Source organism: Amblyraja radiata, chromosome 11, assembly GCF_010909765.2.
Source record: "Amblyraja radiata isolate CabotCenter1 chromosome 11, sAmbRad1.1.pri, whole genome shotgun sequence".
NCBI classification, from domain to species: Eukaryota; Metazoa; Chordata; class Chondrichthyes; order Rajiformes; family Rajidae; genus Amblyraja; species Amblyraja radiata.
Window position 1 is genome coordinate 15,497,101 of NC_045966.1, and position 20,285 is coordinate 15,517,385.

Below are 20,285 nucleotides of genomic sequence, written 5' to 3' on the forward strand. Positions count from 1 at the left end.
AATGACTCAAAGTTTATTTCCAGTCATGTACATCTATTTAAATATTTTTTGTCATTGGCCAATTATGTTATAAATTAACCTTATCAAAACCAGCTGCATTATTAACTGTTAACTGGTTACTTTGATTTTGTAAGATACTATTTGTGAAATATATTCTCTTACAAATTGAGAAGTATAGGACCATCAGCGGCTACATTATTACGCAATTAAGTTTATGAATTACACTAACCATGTATATTTGGAAATAACTTAGTAAGCTTCAATAAATTCCACATAAACTCAAGCTCCTTTCTTGCCAACTTATGTAGCTAACAGAAATTGTCTCACTGAAGGGTTTATTCTGTAATTCTGAATAACTCATTCTTTTTGATGTTTTTAGGAGAGGTTACCACATCGACAGAATATTTCAGATAAATATTATTATAAAGAGCCTGCGATAGAGGCCATTACACCTCCCAAACCTACAAAGAAATCTGACAGACAAACTGCCGCTAAAGATGACTTGTGAGTTGATTACTTTTTGCATTGTTGATCGAGCAAGGAAACGCTCATCTGATATATCAGTTTCACAGATTGCTGTAATAATTAAGCAGTCAAGTATTTGCAATTTATTTCAAGGCTTTGGCCCCCAGTTGTTATTGAATCTAAAATATGAACATTTCTCAGCTAGAGGGCAAAGAGCTGGAAAGCGTATCTAAAGAACATGAAAATGATGGAAATATCTGTGAAATATACCGAGTAATAACAAGAGAAATAAAAATGATATTGGAGAAACTAATGGAACTAAAAGCTAATCAACTCTCAGCACACAATGACTTGCACCATGGAGTTTTGATGGAGCTGTGTATGGAGATGGTGGATGCACTAGTGCCACATGTGGCACCCTATCCACATTGGTCCTCCATGAGAGCAATTTACTAGCTTCACTGTGCAACCCTTTCACTGTAGCGTTATAATATTTTTTCACATATATTTATCCAATTCCTACAGAAATGGCCTGAGAAATGGCAGTTGGAGTTTAATCCAAGCTAGTGTGAGGTGTTGCATTTTGGGAGGTCAATTGTAAAGCAAATATATACAATTAATGACACAATCCTTAACAGCATTGATATACAGAGGAATCTTGAGGTCCATGTCCATAACTTCCTGAAAATGGCACCAAGAGTTGATAGTGGTAAATACAGCATATGGCATGCTTGCTTTCATGCTTGCTTGGATAAGGTCCCACATAGGAGATTAGTGGGCAAAATTAGGGCACATGGTATTGGGGGTAGAGTGGTGACATGGATAGAAAATTGGTTGGCAGACAGGAAACAAAGAGTAGGGATTAACGGGTCCCTTTCAGAATGGCAGGCAATGACTAGTGGGGGACCGCAGCTATTTACAATATACATCAATGATTTGGATAAAGGGATTCAAAGTAACATTAGCAAATTTGCAAATGACACAAAGCTGTGTGGCAGTGTGAGCTGTGAGGAGGATGCTATGAGAATGCAGGGTAACTTGGACAGGTTGGGGGAGTGGGCAGATGCATGGCAGATAATGTGGATAAATGCAAGGTTATCCACTTTGGTATCAAAAACAGGAAGGCAGATTACTATCTAAATGGCATCAAATTGGGAAAAGGGGAAGTACAACGGGATCTGGGGGTCCTTGTTCACCAGTCTATGAAAGTAAGCATGCAGGTACAGCAGGCAGTGAAGAAAGTGAATGGCATGTTGGCCTTTATAACAAGAGTCGTCGAGTACAGGAGCAAAGAGGCCCTTCTGCAGTTGTAGAGCCCTAGTGGGACCACACCTGGAGTATTGTGTGCAGTTTTGGTCCCCTAATTTGAGGAAGGGCATTCTTGCTATAGAGGGAGTGCAGCGTAGGTTTACAAGGTTAATTTCCGGGATGGCGGGACTATCATACGCTGAGAGAATGGAGCGGCTGGGCTTGTACACTCTGGAGTTTAGAAGGATGAGAGGATATCTTATTGAAACATATAAGATTGTTAAGTTTTTGGACACGCTAGAGGCAGGAAACATGTTCCTGATGTTGGGAGAGTCCAGAACCAGGGGCCACAGTTTAAGAATAAGGGGTAAGCCATTTAGAACGGAGACGAGGAAACACTTTTTCTCACAAAGAGGGTTGTGAATCTGTGGAATTCTCTGCCTCAGAGGGCGGTGGAGGCCGGTTCTCTGGATACTTTCAAGAGAGAGCTAGATAGGGCTCTTAAAGATAGTGGAGTCAGGGGATAGGGGGAGAAGGCAGGAACGGGGTACTGATTGGGGATGATCAAACATGATCACATTGAATGGCGGTGCTGGCTGGAAGAGCCGAATGGCCTACTCCTGCACCTATTGACTATTGTCAGGACATTGAGTATAAAAGCCAGGAAGTCGTGATACAGTGTTATAGGCCACATTTGAAGTATTGCGCTCAGTTCTGGTCACTCCATTGCAGGAAGGATGTGAAGGCCTTGGAAAGGGTGCAGAGACGTTTACCAGTATGATGCATAGATTAGGGTGTATCAGCTACAGGGAGAAGTTGGACAGACTTGGATTATTTTCTCTGGAAGGCGGAAGGCTGCATGAGACCTGATAGATTTGCATGAAATCTTCAGAATCACAGATGAAGTAGGCAATTAAAACCTTTTTTCCCCAGGATAGAAAATAAAATCAAATACTAGAGGCCATAGCATTAAGGTGAGTGGCAAAGTTTAAATGTGCAGAGAAAGTTTATTTTACATATAGGTTGGTGTTTGGGATAATGATTCAGGCAGATAAATGGGTGGGGTAGCCCTTCTTGCTATACCATTTCACCATTTTAAACCAGCAAACTGAATGATCTGCTATGAATAGTTCAAGTTCAAGTGAGTTTATTGTCATATGTCCCTGTATAGGACAACGAAATTCTTGCTTTGCTTAAGCACACAGAAAATAGTAGGCATTTACTACAAAACAGATAAATGTGTCCATACAAACGATCTGATATATTTTAATTTTCTATAAGATTTCTATATTGTCAAACATTATATTGAAACGTAGATTTTCTCTTAGCCTTATTCTGCGTACGGATCAACTGGAGGAGAGAATGAATAAGATGTCAAATAAAATTGACTGGATTATGGAACAGTTTGAGAAGCAAGACTTGGTGCAAAGTGGAAAACAGGCAACATCTTTTATTGAAAAGGTGAGTAGATAAGAGTCATAGAGATAGGACAAAGGAATTTATTGTCACATACACCATTTCTGGTGTAGTGAAATTTGAGTTGCCATTTGCAGCACACCAATAAAAGTAAGACACCACATTAAAGAAGAATTTAACATAAACTATAAAAACATCTCACTGTGAGGGAAGGCAACAAAGTCCAGTCCTTTTCCTCTTGTTCACCTGTGGTTGGGGCCTATTGAGGCCTCCGCAGTCGCCGCAATGGCGGCCCGATGTTTCAGGCCCTCTCGCCGGATGATGGAACTCCGACGTCGGGAGAACACTCTTCAGTGGCTTGGAGTGTCTGGAACGGCCGCTTGTTGCCAGAGACCACGGCTCCTGAATTCCACAGGCCGTGCTGGTCGGAGCTCCGACACTGGACGCTCCGCAGACCCCACAGCTCCGCAATGTTGGAGTCGGCGGTCTCAGCACTCCGGAGCTTACCCCACGGCGACCCGGATAAGGCATCGCCCACTCCGCGATGATCCTTCAGCACTGCGCCACCGCCGAAGCTGAAATTCTGACCGGTCGGTCCTGGCAGGAAACGCCGCTCCAGTCCCGTTGGTAGGCCGCGAGGAAGGGGCGAAATACGGCTCGGAGAAAAAACACATCTCTGACCAGGTAGGGACTGAGAAATGCAGTTTCCCCCTTCCCCCCCCCCCCCCCCCCTCACATAAAAAAGATTAGACCTCCAATAAACTTTTTTAACATACTAAAAAATAAAAAGGGTGAAAGGACAGACAGCTGCAGGCTGGGCAGCCATACTCGACGGCGCCCCCACTCGATTAGTCAGAGAGTTGTACAGCACCAAAACGGGCCATCCGCCCAACTTGCCTGCATCTGTTCCATATCCCTCTAAACTTTTCCTATCCATGTACCTGTCAAAACGTTGTTACAGTAACTGCCTCAACTACCTCTTCTGGCTGCTTATTCCATATACCCATCAACGTCTGTGTGAAAAAGTTACCCCTCAGGTTCCTATTAAATCTTTCTCCTCTCACCTGAAACCTAGGTCCTCTGATTCTTGATTCCCGTACTCTGGTTAAAAGTATGCATTCACTCTGTCTATTCCCCTCATGATTTCTGCAACTCTATAAGATCATCCCTCAGCCTCATATACTTCAAGGAGAAAAGTTTTGGTCTGCCCAAACTCTTTCTATAGTCTAGGTCCTCATGTCCTGGCAACATCCTCATAAATCTTCTCTGCACTCTTTCGAGCTTAACAACATCCTTTCTATAGCAGGGTGACCAAAACATATCACAATACTCCAAATGCTGCCTCACTATCATCTTGTGCAAATGTAACATCCAAACATCTATACTCAATACTGTGCTTGGCAAAGGCCAATCTACCAAAAGGCTTCTTAACCACCCTCTCTACCTGTGAACCTACTTTCAGGGAATTATGTACCTGCATTCCTAGATCCCTCTGCTCTGCAACATTTCCAAGGGCCCTGCCATTCACTGTGAAGGTCCTGCCTGTTTTGAGTTTCCAAAATGCAACACCTTACCATTTATCTGAATTATAAGGAAATCCTGTCTCTTGCAATCTATATCTATATATATATCTATATTACTAAAAGTCTGTTCTTGACCGGTATTGGCGATCTGTGCTGCGATTTCCGAGAGAACGCCGCCACCTACGGCCGTCATTTTTGGCCACCTTGCTCAGAGCCCCCCTCCGCCGTATGTGTGCCGAGGATTTTTCCTGTCGATGAAAAATGACAGAGGTATTAATGATTTTACAAAATTCCCCATTCTCTCTGCTGCCCCTTCTGGCGGCAGGGGGGAGGGACTATAAAACCAGGAAGTGGTGTGCCTCAATCAGTCTCTGCAAGTGGTGTGCCTCAATCACTCTGCAACATGGAGGGCACTCTGAGCTCTGAGTGACACTGAACAAATTTCTTCACACCTGTGAGTAAGTACCCTTAATGTGGTTTGAAAATAAAATATGGATAGTTTGAAATAAAAAAGCACTGCCTGCAAATGGTTGTTTGGGTTCCTCTCTCTCCCCACCTCTCTCTCCCCCTATCCCTCTCTCTTTCTCTCTCCCCCCGTCTCTTTCCCTTTCTCTCTCTCTCTCCCCCCCCCCCCCCCCCCTCTCCTCTCCTCTCCCCCCCTCTCCTCTCCCCCCTCCTCTCCACTCCCCTCCCCTACCCCCCCTCTCCTCTGCCCCCCCTCCTCTCTCTTCCCCTCTCCCCCCCCCCTCTCTCTCTCCTCTTTTTCTCCCCCTCCTCCCCACCGTCCCTCCCCTAAACCCCTCCCCTCCACACCCCTACCCCCTTCCCTCCACCCTCCCTGCTCCCCACCTCTCCCCTCACCCCCCTCTCAGCACACCCTCTTCCCCCCCTTTCCCTCCCCCCTTCCCCCTCTCCTCCCCCCCTTCCCCCTCTCCTCCCTCTCCTCTTTTTCTCCCCCTCCTCCCCTCCCCCACCATCCCTCCCTTAAACCCCCCTCCCTTCCACACACCCCTACCCCCTTCCCTCCACCCTCCCTCCCCCTCTCTGCTCCCCACCTCTCCCCCTCCCTCATCTCACCCCCCTCTCAGCACACCCTCTCTCTCCCCCTCTCTCTCTCTCCCCCCCCTCTTCTGTATTTATTGGCATATGACCAACAACTTCTCAGTTTCCATTCAGTCATAGAGTGAACAGTGTGGAAACAAGTCCTTCGTCCTAACTCGCCCACACTGGCCGACAATGTCCCAGCTACACTAATCCCACTTGCCTGCGCTTGGTCCATATCCCTCCAAACCTGTCCTATCCACGTACCTGTCTAACGGTTTCTTAAACAATGGGATAGTCCCAACCACAACTACCTCCTCTGGCAGCTTGTTCCATACACCCACCACCCATTGTGTGAAAAAGTTACCCCTCGGATTCCTATTAAATCTTTTCCCCATCACCTTGAACCTATGTCCTCTGGTCCTCGATTCCCCTACTATGGGCAAAAGACTCTGTGCATCTACTATCTATTCCCCTCATGATTTTGTATACCTCTATAAGATCACCCCTCACCCTCCTACGCAGCATGGAATGTAGACCCAGCCTACTCCACAACCTCTCCCTATAGCTCACACACTCTAGTCCTGGCAACATCCTTGTAAATCTTTCCTGAACCCTTTCAAGCGACAATATCTTTCCTATAACATGGTGCCCCGAACTGAACACAATATTCTAAATGCGGTCTCACCAAAGTCTTATACAACTGCAACATGACCTCCCAACTTCTATACTCAATACTGATGAAGGCCAAAGTGCCAAAAGCCTTTTTGACCACCTTATCTACCTGCGACTTGACCTTCAAGGAATCATGCACCTGCACTCCCAGATCCCTCTGCTCTACAACACTACCCAGAGGCCTACCATTTACTGTGTAGGTCCTGCTCTTGTTCGACGTCCCAAAATGCAACACCTCACAATTCTCTGTATTAAATTCCATCAACCATTCCTCCGCCCAACTGGCCAATCGATCCAGATCCTGCTGCAATCATTCACAACCATCTTCAATATCTGCAAAACCACTAACTTTTGTATCATCAGCAAACTTGCTAATCTTGCTCTGTATGTTCTCATCCAAATCATTGATGTGGATGACAAACAGTAACAGGCCCAGCACCAAACCCTGAGGCACACCACTAGTCACAGGCATCCAGTCTGAGAAGCAACCTTCCACCATTGTCCTCTGCTTCCTTCCATAGAGCCAATTTGCTTCCATTCAGCTATCTCTCCTTGGATCCCATGCGATCTAATCTTCCAGAGGCGCCTACCATGCTGAACCTTGTCAAACGCCTTACTGAAGTCCATGTACACAACATCTACAGCTCCGCCCTCATCAACCTTTTTGGTTACATCTTAAAAAAAAAATCAGATTTGTGAGACACAACCTCCCACGTACAAATCCATGCTGACTATCCCTCATCAGCCCTTGCCCTTCCAAATGACTGTATATCCTATCGCTCAGAATACTCTCCAGTAATTTACCAACTACAGATGTTAAGCTCACTGGCCTATTGTTCCTAGCATTTTCCCTGCAGCCCTTCTTGGAAAGAGGTACAACATTTGCCACCCTCCAGTTTTCCAGCACGTCTCCTGTATTTTTAACTGCACATATCGTCAATGGAAGAAGTTGGTACAGAATGCTTAAAGATTTTGAAAGCAGCAAAATCAGCATCAACATAGCAACTGGATGGAATGCATGACCTTGTCTTTTATTACATGTGAACTATCTCTACTCACACATATTGGAACCAGGCCAAATTGTAGATATTAAGTATTTTGAGTAAGATACAATAAATGTGATACATTATATAGAAAATAACTTTATACCACATGTATATGCCACAAAATAATTAGCAGAAACTACACACAACAAAATATCATTTTCTTTGTAGAAAACCGACAAACTCTGCTGGATTTATTGTATCTAACAAAAAAGATAAACACAATCTTTTAACACTTCTCATTGCATTACTTAAACTGTCTCAGTCCTCCCTTGCTGAACAAACCTTATGAACTAAATTATGTACTGAGATTTATTATTTTGTAATGAGTCAGAATTAGAGAATCCTATGACTAGTACAGAGTTAATACCAACAGGAATTACTATTCCTTTCTTAAATCGGGAACCTGGAAGGAATAATGAGCAATACTTTCTGATAAATGCAAATTATGTTTAAGGTGTGCAAAAATTGTTAAAATTCATATTTTTCATTATTTTCTAGTCTGAATTATAACTCGAACAATTTCAAAAGAGCAAGATGAGATTTTTGATGAAAACAAAAATTACAACTGCATTTCAGCTGTTCTAATTTTCTACTTTTGGAAGTCGGAATTGGCCAACTGGGTAAAGAAACATCAAAGAAAAAAATCTAGTTTAATATTCATAATTGTACAGAATTTAAAAGTATTTTGTTAAGAATGCACTAATAAAAAGTTGTGTTTATACCACAATTCGTTACAAAAATTATCTGCAATAATTAACAAATAGGTTACAAGAATAGGGTAAGTGAAAAGGGTGGATAGAAAAGAAATGCTACATACACAAACTGCAATGTGATTAGATGGAGAACTACAATACTTCAGCACACAGCATACAAGGCACATATAAATTGCAATATGATAATTATGATCAGAGAATTTAATGTATGTATCAAAAGTTGGTGTTGAGAAATTAAGCTGCAATTCCTGGGATAATCGAATCAACATTGGGGAAAGAAGGAACTACCTACAGGAAAGGGCTTCAATTAAAGTGATGAGACAAGACTGCTAGTAAATTGAATAACTATACTGAGAAAGGTTCTGGTCAGGGGAAATATAGAAAGTTAAAAGAAGCAAAATGACAAAGCAATAGTACAGGGTGGCAAAATGGATAGCAATAACTGTATACTGTCAGGGACAATGTATTTTCATTCCTTTCTTTGAATCAACTTGGAGATCCTCTCTTTTACAGACAATATTGGTGGGAATGAAATGTTCCCTGATATTTAACTTTTGGAAAAGAGGCTAGCACACTGGATAATGTAGCATGGTGGCCATCAGAGAATGGGATAAACAAGAGAGAAAAGATATTAGCCTAAAAAAAGAATTTAAGTAGAGCTAACAAACATACTAAACATGGATGAGATTTGTATAACGACACCCAAACAATACTGAAATGTTGTAGCATGGATAAAACAATAATGATAGGGAGCTTTAATCTACATACATACTGGGTACACAAAATTAGTAGTGTTGGTATAGAGGTCAACTAAATAAAATCATTAATGTTTTACGGGATCGGCATGTTGAACTACTTTAGATCTAGTATTGGGCGATAGGAAAGTCAAATCAAGGCAAGGGAGTTTATTGTCATGTTTACTTAATTGTTTAATTTATGTCTTTAGAGATCTACGTTTTGATCATTTTTTTTAATATAAAGTTTGAAATTAGCTCAATTTGAAACCAGGCTCTTTAAACCTGAATAAAGCTGGTTGAGAAACTAAATTAACATGGGACTCCAGAGAAAAAAAGAAATGGTTACATTGAAGAATAAGTACACAATTCACAAGTAATATATACCATCAAGTCAGAAAAAAAAACATTTAGAAAAAATGGTCCAGCCATAGCCAAGTTACATATAACATTAAATCAAAAGGCCTTAAATATTGAAAGGTTTGATTGGAAAAACTAATTTTAGCAGAAAGGAAAAATAGAATGGAACAGTAGAGAAAAAAATAAAGTCAGTTTGAAGGGCTTTGACAGAAAAGCAGAAAGGAAATATTAACAAAAGTTGGCTCCTTTTAACAAAATGTGGCTCGCTTACTGACTGATAGGAAAAATCAGCTCATGGAATAAGAAAATAATAGAAATTGAAAGTCCTCGTCTTTAAAATGACAAAAACAAATTCAGAAAAAGGAAAATTACAAGCAGAGATAAATAAGGAGTCCAGGAATTTAGCACCAAAATGAAATATTCAGATTCAACTTTAATTGTCATTGTCAGTGTACAGTACAGAGACAACGAAATGCAGTTAGCATCTCCATGGAAGAGCGACATAGAATATGATTTCAATAAATAAATCTATTTACATGTTTACATAGTGTTTTTCCTGTGGGAGGAGTGTCCAGGGGGGGGGGGGGGGGGGGTGATTGGCAGTCACCGAGGTACATTGTTGAGTAGTGTGACAGCCGCAGGGAAGAAGCTGTTCCTGGACCTGCTGGTCCGGCAACAGAGAGACCTGTAGCGCCTCCCGGATGGTAGGAGGGTAAACAGTCCATGGTTGGGGTGAGAGCAGTCCTTGGCGATGCTGAGCGCCCTCTGCAGACAACGCTTGCTTTGGACAGACTCAATGGAGGGGAGCGAGGAACTGGTGATGCGTTGGGCAACTTTCACCACCCTCTGCAGTGCTATTGAAGAAGTTAGTGGGAATAAAAGGCAGTAAATCCCCAAGACCTGATAACCAGCATTCTTGATGGAGGATGTTGTTCATCGGGTTCGCATCTTCCAAAATCAATAGATTCTGGAATGGTTCCCACAGATTAGAAGTTAGCAAATGTAACTTCATTATTTAAGACAGGAAGAAAAAAACAGGGAACTACAGCAATGGCAGTAGTCTTGATATGTTGAATGCTTAATTACACATGGATAGGTTCATCATATTTGACAAACCTGTTGGAATATATTGAGGTTGGAATAGCTGAATAGACAAGGCCTTTGTATATTTAAAATGATAGAGGACATTCAATAATACGCAACACAAAAAGATGATTAAACAAAATTAGAATGCAAAATGTAGAGGGTAATGCAGATTGGTCGTTGAGTAAAAAACATTGAGTGAATGAGTCATTTTCTGATTGCAAGACCTCAACAAAGAAGTGTCAGCAATCTTTGCTGGGGCAACAGAGGTCTTTAGTGGGGTAGCAGTGGAGTGATTATGTTAGTTTAGTTTATTGTCATGTGTACCGACGTACAATGAAAAGCTTTTTGTTGCTTGCTATACAGTCAAAGACGATTATGTATGATTACAATCAAGTCATCCACAGTGTACAGATGAAGAGTACAACATATAGTCCAATTAAAGATAGTTCAAAGGTTTCGAATGAGGTAGATGGGCGATCAGGACTGCACTCAAGCTGGTGAGATAACGGTTAAGTTGCCTGATAACACCTGGGAAGAAACTGCCCCTGAATCTGGAGGAATATGTTTTCAATGTTCTGTACTTCTTGATTGACAGGAGAGGGGAGAAGGAGTGACCAGACCGAGACTGGTCCTTGATTATGCTGGCAGCCTTGCCAAAGCAGCGTAAAGCTTACGACCATCTCTACTGGATCAATAATCCAAAGGCTTGGACAAAATACAGAGACTTGTTCAAATTTCACCATGATAGCTGTGAAATTTAACTTCATTTAATAATTTGGTGTTTGTGGAAAATCAACTAAACTTAGCAATGATGATCACAAATGTTACTGGATTGTAATTGAAAATCCATCAGGTTCACATAGTTTAAAGGAAGAAAACCTCTGCTTTGGCCTACAATTGACAAATGACCCACCTTGTGATTCTTAAAAGCCCTCTGAAATTACAGCGTACAAGTCAAATTACAAATTACAGTCACAAGTCACTCAGTTCAAGGACAATTACAAATGGGCAGCAAGTGATGGCTTTACCAGCAATGCCCAAATCTCAAAGGTGAATTAAAAAATAATTACTTTGATTAGGGGGAAGAAGGGGAGGGTTGGGAATCGGGTAAATATTCAGTCTGTATCAGGGTCCCAACCCAAAATGTCATTGGTCCTTTTCCCTACACTGATGACCCATTGAGTTGCTCCAAAACTTTTGCTCAAGATTCCAGCATTTGCAGCCTTATTTCTATATGTTGGCCTATGAAACAAGCTAAGTGACAGGCTTGATCGTGCAGGGTTCAGAAGGGCTTCTAGGGAATATAGTCAAGTTAATTTAATGGGCGATGATTAATGTGATATAAATGTAATGTAGGAAAAATATGGTAGAAATAAAGTGTTTTTTTAAATAGATGAAAGGTGATATTCAGAGGGCATACATGTTTCACAAACCAATTATAGGAACTTTCTAGGCCTGACACAGAATGGGTATCTTATTGATGCTGAAATAATGGTAGTGTCGGCATGAACGTTAAATGTCCTAATCCAGTTCACATTTGTGCTATGCATAATTGTTGTTTATGTTCAAAGTTGTTTTGAACATTAAATCATTCTTCATATTTCAATTTCCAATTGAGAAAGACATTTCAATGATTGAAAATTGCCAACAAGGGCTAGAAATCTTCTTCTTTCGTGTCCATCTTCCATGTTTCAAATGTTGACATCGCTGTCATCGTGCGTCCTGAAAAGGACACAAGCTTCCAGCGACAATCAGTGGGAGTCATCACTTGGAGCAGAATTAGCTCGGGATACTTCGTTTCCCGCCCCGCGATGTGGACGCTCCTGCTATGGGGCCAGGGCTAGAAATTAAAACCAGGAATAGCTTGCCATTAAGGTGACATGAAAATCTGATGAATTTTGCTTTGTAATGTGCAAGAATTTCATTGTCCTATACAGGGACACATGACAATAAACTCACTTGAGCTTGAACTTGAACTTGAGTCCATTAAATAACATTTTGATAAAACATTCACATTTTAGCACTCTGCATTAAATTAACAAAAAAAAAAAACAGATATTGAAAGTCATCAGGCACCAATACCTAATATAGTTTGAGCTGAATATAATGGTAGTATAATAATATAATTCAACTGAAACTGTTTAAACAAACCCATTCTGGTAATTTATCATCAAAAAAAGCTGCCGATAACTGAAGCAATCAACTATACAGACATTATAGCTCACTAACGTTAAATTTACAAATATTAATTAATCTGGTACTTGTCACACTATGTTTAGCACTACAAGGACATTAGTACACATTTCACAAAAATAAATTCATCTGTCACATACTATCTTCAGCCATTTCTGATAAGGACTTCTTGGTATAAGAACCAGGAATAGAAATAGGAGTTGGAGTAGGCTAAAAATCCACTCAAACCTGCTTTTAATCATCATTAACATAGAGAGGTTCAGCATTGATAGCAAGTCCAGTTTCCTATCCCATTTCAATTTTCTTATATTTCAATGCAGAACACACTGAGCCATGAGCAAACTAAAAATATTATTTTACTCTGAAGGGTCCCGACCTGAAATGGCAGAGGTCCATTCTCACCATAGATGCTGCCTGAGTTCTTCTAGGCATTGTTTTCCTAAAAATTGTAATCTGTTTGAGGAGTTGAGTAAACATGGCTGAATGCAGAGGGAATATGCAGGCCGAAAGACTGATACCAGTTCTACCGAGAAACTCAGTGTGTCTGTTGATTGACCATCGAGTTTGATGACATCAGTTCTGCAATCTCCATTGATGAGCCCAGGTGTGGCTGGCAAGATCAGCCCTGCAAGCACACACTACAGATATTCAGGCCTTCCCACAATCTCTAGCTCTGGCAAATTCATATGATCAGCTGTCTTCAAAGTTGATAAAGACCATTTTGGTCCAAGCACAGCAATCTGTTTTATCTTGAACACAAGTCTTAATTCTCTTGCAGGAATGACACTGTACTTGAGGCCATCTTTGATACAATCCTTGGTTCTAGTGGCTCTGTGTAAGTGACCAGTCCAAACTGGTCAAGGTACTTTGAAATAGAAATTTCAAAGATAGGTTAAAAGAAAAAAAAATCCCCATTCTTAAATTTATAGTTAGTGATTATGTTTGCTCATAAACATTTCTCATTTACTGCTGGGAAATTGACCATAAAACTGCAGGGAACATTTCCATTTAAAATATAATTGTTCAATTGCTGATGCATAGTAAAACTCCATTATCCACATGATTTGGGTCTTTGCTGGTGCTGGGATGGCAGATTTTCTATTATTCCAATTAATATTCCAACATTTTTTGATTACTTTTAAAAGAATATTACAAAATGTGTAATAATTTCCTGGGGCCCTAGTATAAGATTCTAGGAAGTATGGGAACTAGGACCACAGCGAGCCAGATGCCTTACCAATGGAATTTCTGAATAATCAGGTAGTGGCAAATCAGAGATTTATTGTACAATGTAAACACTTGTGACAAATCACAAAACATCAGTCTTAATAAACTTATTTTAGCATTATATAATTAGGATACATTTGATGTAATAGGGTTGAATGTTAGAAATAATTTGTTAACAAATAATTATCTGGACAGAGTCTTTATCTAATGAACTTATTTTATTCAAGTGCATGCCAAACTATGAGAAGCTTATTAATGAAGTAAATAACACTGTAAATTACAAAAATTATATAAATCTTCCAAGATAAATGACTTCTATGAAATGTGTATTAAGATAAATCTTACAGTCCAACGTAAGATGAAACTGATGTTCTAAGCTAATAAAAATGATTACATTAAATTTTGCATTGCACGTTCCAAAGAATGCAAGCATCTATTAGAATGTCATTTTATAATTAATATTTCATTCAATTTATTGCTCATTTTTCTACACATTCAATTTTTCAAGCGACTTCGATATGGATGGCAGAAGAGTGTATAAGACCAGTTTAAAATTTCAACACATCAAAATATACAGATATAGCTTTTTATAAAAAGGAGTGTGGAAATGATACATTACTGCAAAATGTACCACCTTAGTGACATATGCACACACAAAAACATCTGAAAGTGCTGATGCCATGCATTTATTCAATTCTTCATATAGTAATGCAGTGTCATTTTCAACAATGAAGTGTCAACATATAGTGCCCAAAATGTTTACTGCATGGTTTTACTACACCAAAGCAAACCGAATCATGTACAAAAATGTACACATTGCTGTCGATGCATTTAAGATGCACCATTAGTCCATCTCAGATCTCTGCTTTCAAGGGGAAATTATGTTTACATTCAGATGTTTTGCAAGTATTAATTAAAATCATGCAAAAAAGGTAGCTGCTTAACTGACATATACAGTAGGTGCATGCAATGATCATTCCATTACAAATATTATTATAAAGAAACATCCATCTTGTTCCTCAATTGACAAGGATATTCAAACACATTTTTCATATTTCCAAATATGTGTTTCTTTAAAAACAAAACTCAAGGTCACTACACAGTCAAACACCTTATTCTGCAATTGATCAGTTTTCAGCAGTATAAAGTGGCACAAGTTAACAAGTTATACTGAAAGCAGGTATTTTGCATTAAAACACATTCATAAATTGAACTGCCAAATATTTCATTTTGCAGAGATCTCAAAATGTTAATACATTTAGTAAAGGTAACAGCAATTTAGTAAACACTGTTTATTAGTGCTTTCTGTATCACTACAGACAACTACAGAACAAACAACTTCAAATATATACAGCAAGTGTACACCTCCACTTCCTGGCTCAGAATCTGTTCACTTCACAAAATAGTTTAATGGTCTAATGATTTAAGAAGAATTCTATGAAAATCACTGCTCCATCTTTCTGCTCTGAAACATTAAATTAAAACTAAAAAATGATATTTAAGAGGAAACATAAATCATTGTGTATATTTACATGTAGCAAGCAGTTGGAGATAAAATAAATATTTTGTACTCTGCGTTCAAACCTCGAGGATCTGTTTTTTTGAAATCCATCAAAATACTTCAAAAGTTATCACCCTCCTCTCCCTCCCTCCCCCCCACCAGCAATGAATTCTAACAGTTTATTTCAGAACAAGATGCATTAACCTAATAAAATATTAGTACTAATTTAGTAAGGTATCCTTGTTATTCCACAGCCATCTACCATTCATGACAATCTTGTGGTACAAACTTACCAATAGTTCAGTACTTTGTAAGAAGCACCAGATAAAGTGCACAAATTGGCATTAGGCAAGGCAATGTTACAAGAAGAGGTAAGCACCACGTCCAGAAGATAAAATATTCACACATTACTCATGAAGAAGATAGTACTGGTAACATCAAACCAACTTAAATTTTGCAGAATCTTGCTTGCTAACAAGAACTTCCAAAAGCCTGACTCTGGCTTTTATGCGCTTATATTCTCTGTATTCTTCAATCATTGGAGCACGATCTTCTTTCTGTACATTTCTAGAATAAACAAATGTATAAACCAGGAATAAGTGCATATGGTAATTTAATTTTCAGGACTAATCAATTAAGCTGATATGCAGTGTCCTCAAAATGAATTCAATCATATCATTATAAATGGGATGAGTTAGGTTGAAGGGCCCATTTCTGTGCTATATGACTCTGCTATAATATTGTCAAAATAAATAAGTTTGTATTGTATAAAAGCATAAATTACATGATTAGATTATATGTCTGCAGCCTCGTAAACATATTCCAAAGAGTTAATACGAGACAGCAATTATTGATTTTATTCCCGAAACAGTTCACAATCCATCTATCTTTCTTAAATCGTTTTAGTGCTTTAAATATATTTATTATGAAAATCATGGATACAACAGGGAGAAGGGAATGGCGGATAGAAAGAAAGAGAAAGGCAAGCTCAATTGATGAAGCAAATTCCAAGATCATTTATTGCGGCCCATCGTCTACACTGGAACTGCCTGCACGCCAGATAAATGCTAGTGCTTCAAAATAGTGACATGGTTAAGAAATTCAGGATTCCTACAACAAATCCCACAATGAGTTATTTGCTAACAGTAGTCATGTGTCAAAATTAACATATTCAGCAGGATACCATTGGGCTAGGCAGGTGATTAAGTGAATGAAGGGCTGAGGGAGCTGCACAGCGGTAGAGTTGCTGACTTGCAGGGCAAGAGACCCGGGTTCAATCCTGACTATGGGTGCTGTCTGTTGGAAGTTTTTATGTTCTCCCTGTGACCGCGTGGGTTTTCTCTGGGACTCTGGTCTCCTTCCACATTCCAAAGATGTGCAGGTTTGTAGGTTAATTGGCTCCTGTAAATTGTCCCCATTGTGTAGATTAGAACCAGTGTACAGGTAATTACTGGTTGGCACAAACACGGTGAGCCAAAGCACCCGTTTTCACGCTGTCTCTAGACTAAACCTAGACTAGACCAACTAAAAGATGGTCATAAAACTAACCCATGTCTTATTGCTGCAATTAAAACAAAATTATTTTGATCTAACTACCAGATCACAGTATTAAATTTACTGACCCCAAGTTATTATCTGCCAGGCAATAGATAACCATTATTTAACAACTTATTTTAATACAGTAATCAAGTAAGCTGAGAGGCCTGTGTACAGTACAAGTTTGTTCAACTGAATAGTCTGTGCTGCCAAATTCTTCACAAGGTATCCCATTCTAGACTAGAATCTGGTAACATACAGAAAAAAAGGGGTCCCACTTCAAAAGGAAAAAATATATATTGATACTTCAAAACCTTCAATTAAAACAGGCATGAACAAAGGTAACCAATATTGTATGCCATGCCAAGGAGGGCTTCACTCAACTTTAAAATTTCTCATCCACAATGGCTGCAAAGTAACAAAATGTTTCTTGAATGTTTTTTTTAAATGGAGGATATTAGTCCAGGTATGCACACTATGGAAAAGCATGGTATTATTTGTTTTTGACACAATTGAAAAGTAGAGAGTATGAAGAGTATTTTGTGGACCTGCAGTGGTTGTGGAGGTCGGAAGGGCTGCATGAGTACCGGAGGTCGGTCGAGGACGCGCCGCTGAGAGAACAAAAAGGGACACGGCGTGGGAGGGCCACAGAGAGAACAAAGACCCAGCTTGGGGGGGGGGGGGGGGGGGGCACCGAGAACAAAGAGAGACCAATGGCACTATGTAGAGCTCTTTATAACTTTGTTGGTGTTCTATACGTGGCGATTCTTTGCATACTTTGTGTAAGGTATGCAAAACCAAGAATTTCACTAGAGTATCATTCATTCACTCATTCATTCAAGTAGCTATTACTGGTTCAAAAGCAACTAAGCCAGAATGGAATGATTACTTCACAATGCAAACCAACATTCATTTTTATTAAAAAAATCCAAGGCTAGTACAGATATGGATACATAATGAAGGAACAAATTAATATTGTGCTGACATGTTAGCCAGGCATTGCTTGAACAGGTTAATAAATGGACGGCCTTGCTGTCTGTGGAAGGCAGATGAGAACTTAAATTTTGAAAAATCAAATGAATGGCATACATTTTAAAAACAGTTATTAAGAAAATAAAAATAAAAGTCCAATGAGAACGAACCTTCCATTTTTTTTATAGAACTCTTCTTCAAATTCCCGCAATGTCTTGCGCAAATTCTTCCTTTCATCTCTTGCTTTCCAGAGTTGTTCAAATAGTTCGGGCCTTAAAAATATTTATAATCTTACTGTGATTTAATTTAGGAAATTTGCAGTAATGGTAATCTCAAATACAATTTTACCAACAATTCAATGTAACAGCTATCTTCATTAACAATTGATTTACCAACACTTACCCATGTGTTCAATATACACTCAAACTCATTTGATTATAAAATTGAAAGAATTTGTAATATATAGTATTTGCTATCAAAGTGTAACCAAGATACATACGGTTTTAAAATATAAGTCTGGCACAGTGACAGAGTTGCTGCCTTACAGCACCAGAGACCAGGGTTCGATTCTGACCACAGGTGCTGTCTGTACAGACATTGTAAGTTCTCCCTGTGAACGCGTGCGTTTTTAGTTCTAGTTTCCTCCCACATTCCAAAGACGTGCATGTTTGTAGGTTATTTGGCTTCAGTAAATTGCCTCTGGTGTGTAGGTTGCAAAACTGGGATAACATAGAATTCGTGTAAGGGTGACCATTGGTCGGCACGGACTTGGTGGTCCGAGGGGCTTGTTTCCACGCTGCATCTTTAAACTAAAACTAAACTATTCCTTGAACAATTCACAATTGGTAACCTAATGCAGCCTTATGATAGCTGAAAATCTGAAAACAAGGAAAGTAATTTTAAAATAATTAGATTGATACCAAATAGTCAGTTACTTAGTAATTAAAAAAACTTTAAGATGTGCCTAATCGCACTCTCGCACCTTAAGTTGTTCAAATTTATTATTACTTGGAATTATCCCGCTGTCAATAGAAAGTGATTACTTGGGCTGGAGGGATTGGGCAGGAACAGAAATTGTCAGTGGCTACAGTAGAGCCTGGTACAGATCATCATGCTTCTTGACTTCGCACTGCAGTGTTTAGTTTCTCAGTTCCATATTGCTCCTTCACCTCTCCTGCAATCTTACTCATTATCTATATCTCCTCCAGACAGATGCCTGACCTATGTATTTCTGGCAATTTCTGATTTCACATTAGAGACATTGCTTCTGATCATTGCAGAAGATTAAGAGAGACAAATGTGTTCTAGAAAATAATATTGCACCTTTAATAAACTAATTTAATTTTTTAAATTGTTACTATTTTTCTGGTCAATATTAACCAATCCACTGTCATGACAGTTCATCTGGATTTTTAGACTGTTTTAAGATTGATATACAATATCTACTGTAACCTTGTGGGATTGGTAGAAAGCTAGTACAAAGCATTAAGAAACAATATTTAATCTTCTTGGAGACCAGCTCTCAGACTTCCACTGTGATGAATATTCATTAGGCAGTCAAGACACTGGGGTAGAAATGTGCCTCCTTCTTAAGACGTGCCAAAATCAATGCACACTAGTGGCTGTACTCCACTTTCAAAATTATTTTCCATTAGTTTTGGATTGTAGAAGCACTCCTGCACTAAATTTGTACATTTAAAGCATTTCTTAATACATATTCAGGGCATTGAAAAGGCATTTCTATCTGACGATTTGTAGATACATTTGATACACAAGCATCAAAACTCTCCAGGTAACCACGGCACAATTATACACAAATTGAAGTAAAGAAAATATAATTAATGTAAGAAAAATTCAATTTTCTGTTCTCCCTGTCAAAAATAAAACTACATACAGAAATGTGATACTTCAGTATTTTAATCATATACTCACAAGGATGCAGCATGTATACTTGAAACTCCTGGGTCAAGGCTCAGTCTTACTGAACTCTCTTTTACAGGGGATGCAATTGTGTTACGGTCATTATCCAACTGATCCAAAAAGTTCCTAGCATGCAAGCCTGGCCTTAGTGTAACTGTGAAGTCTGCTGCCATATTACAATCCTCTTCCTGCTCCTCTTCCTAGAAACAAAAAATTACAAGCCTCTATTCAATCATTCTGCAAGGATAAACGCTGTAAATATTAAAATACTTGAAATAAAATTTTAAACCTGCCCAACTCACTTGCCCAAGAATATTAACAAGTTTTACTATCAGAAATCTAAATAAGCAACCGTATCTATTAATTGGTGTAATGCATGCAATGACTGGACTTTTTTTTTTTTTTTTTTTTTTTTAAATCAGCCACAATGTATCCACATGTATTCTTTAAATGTGGAAAGCAGTAGAAGATACTTTTACTGATCTTTGCCTCAATGTGTGAACTGAAGATAATTTATAATCTCAACAAAACCTCTGCAAGCCCAACTTTGGCTGAAACAAAGGCATTCAACTAACAAACTAGCAGAGATACCTGGAGCCATGTACAACGTCCAGGTCATAGGTCATTTC

The 20,285-nt window shown here is 39.2% G+C and overlaps 1 protein-coding gene across 4 annotated transcripts in view; it reads right to left on the reverse strand.

Moving 5' to 3' along the window:
* Positions 1-13,761: 13,761 nt before the first annotated feature.
* The window catches only part of fam13b (family with sequence similarity 13 member B), a 68,043-nt gene continuing 61,519 nt past the window's right edge, over positions 13,762-20,285 (reverse strand). For 3 of the 4 annotated variants that reach the window (XM_033029388.1, XM_033029389.1, XM_033029386.1), the window contains 3 exons: positions 19,669-19,856; positions 17,907-18,008; positions 13,762-15,795 (listed from right to left, as the gene is read on the reverse strand). In XM_033029388.1, the coding sequence (XP_032885279.1) occupies positions 15,666-15,795; positions 17,907-18,008; positions 19,669-19,856 (420 nt within the window). In that variant the 3' untranslated portion in view covers positions 13,762-15,665. The remainder of the gene's footprint in view (positions 15,796-17,906; positions 18,009-19,668; positions 19,857-20,285) is intronic. The other variant, XM_033029387.1, reaches the window with a different exon arrangement.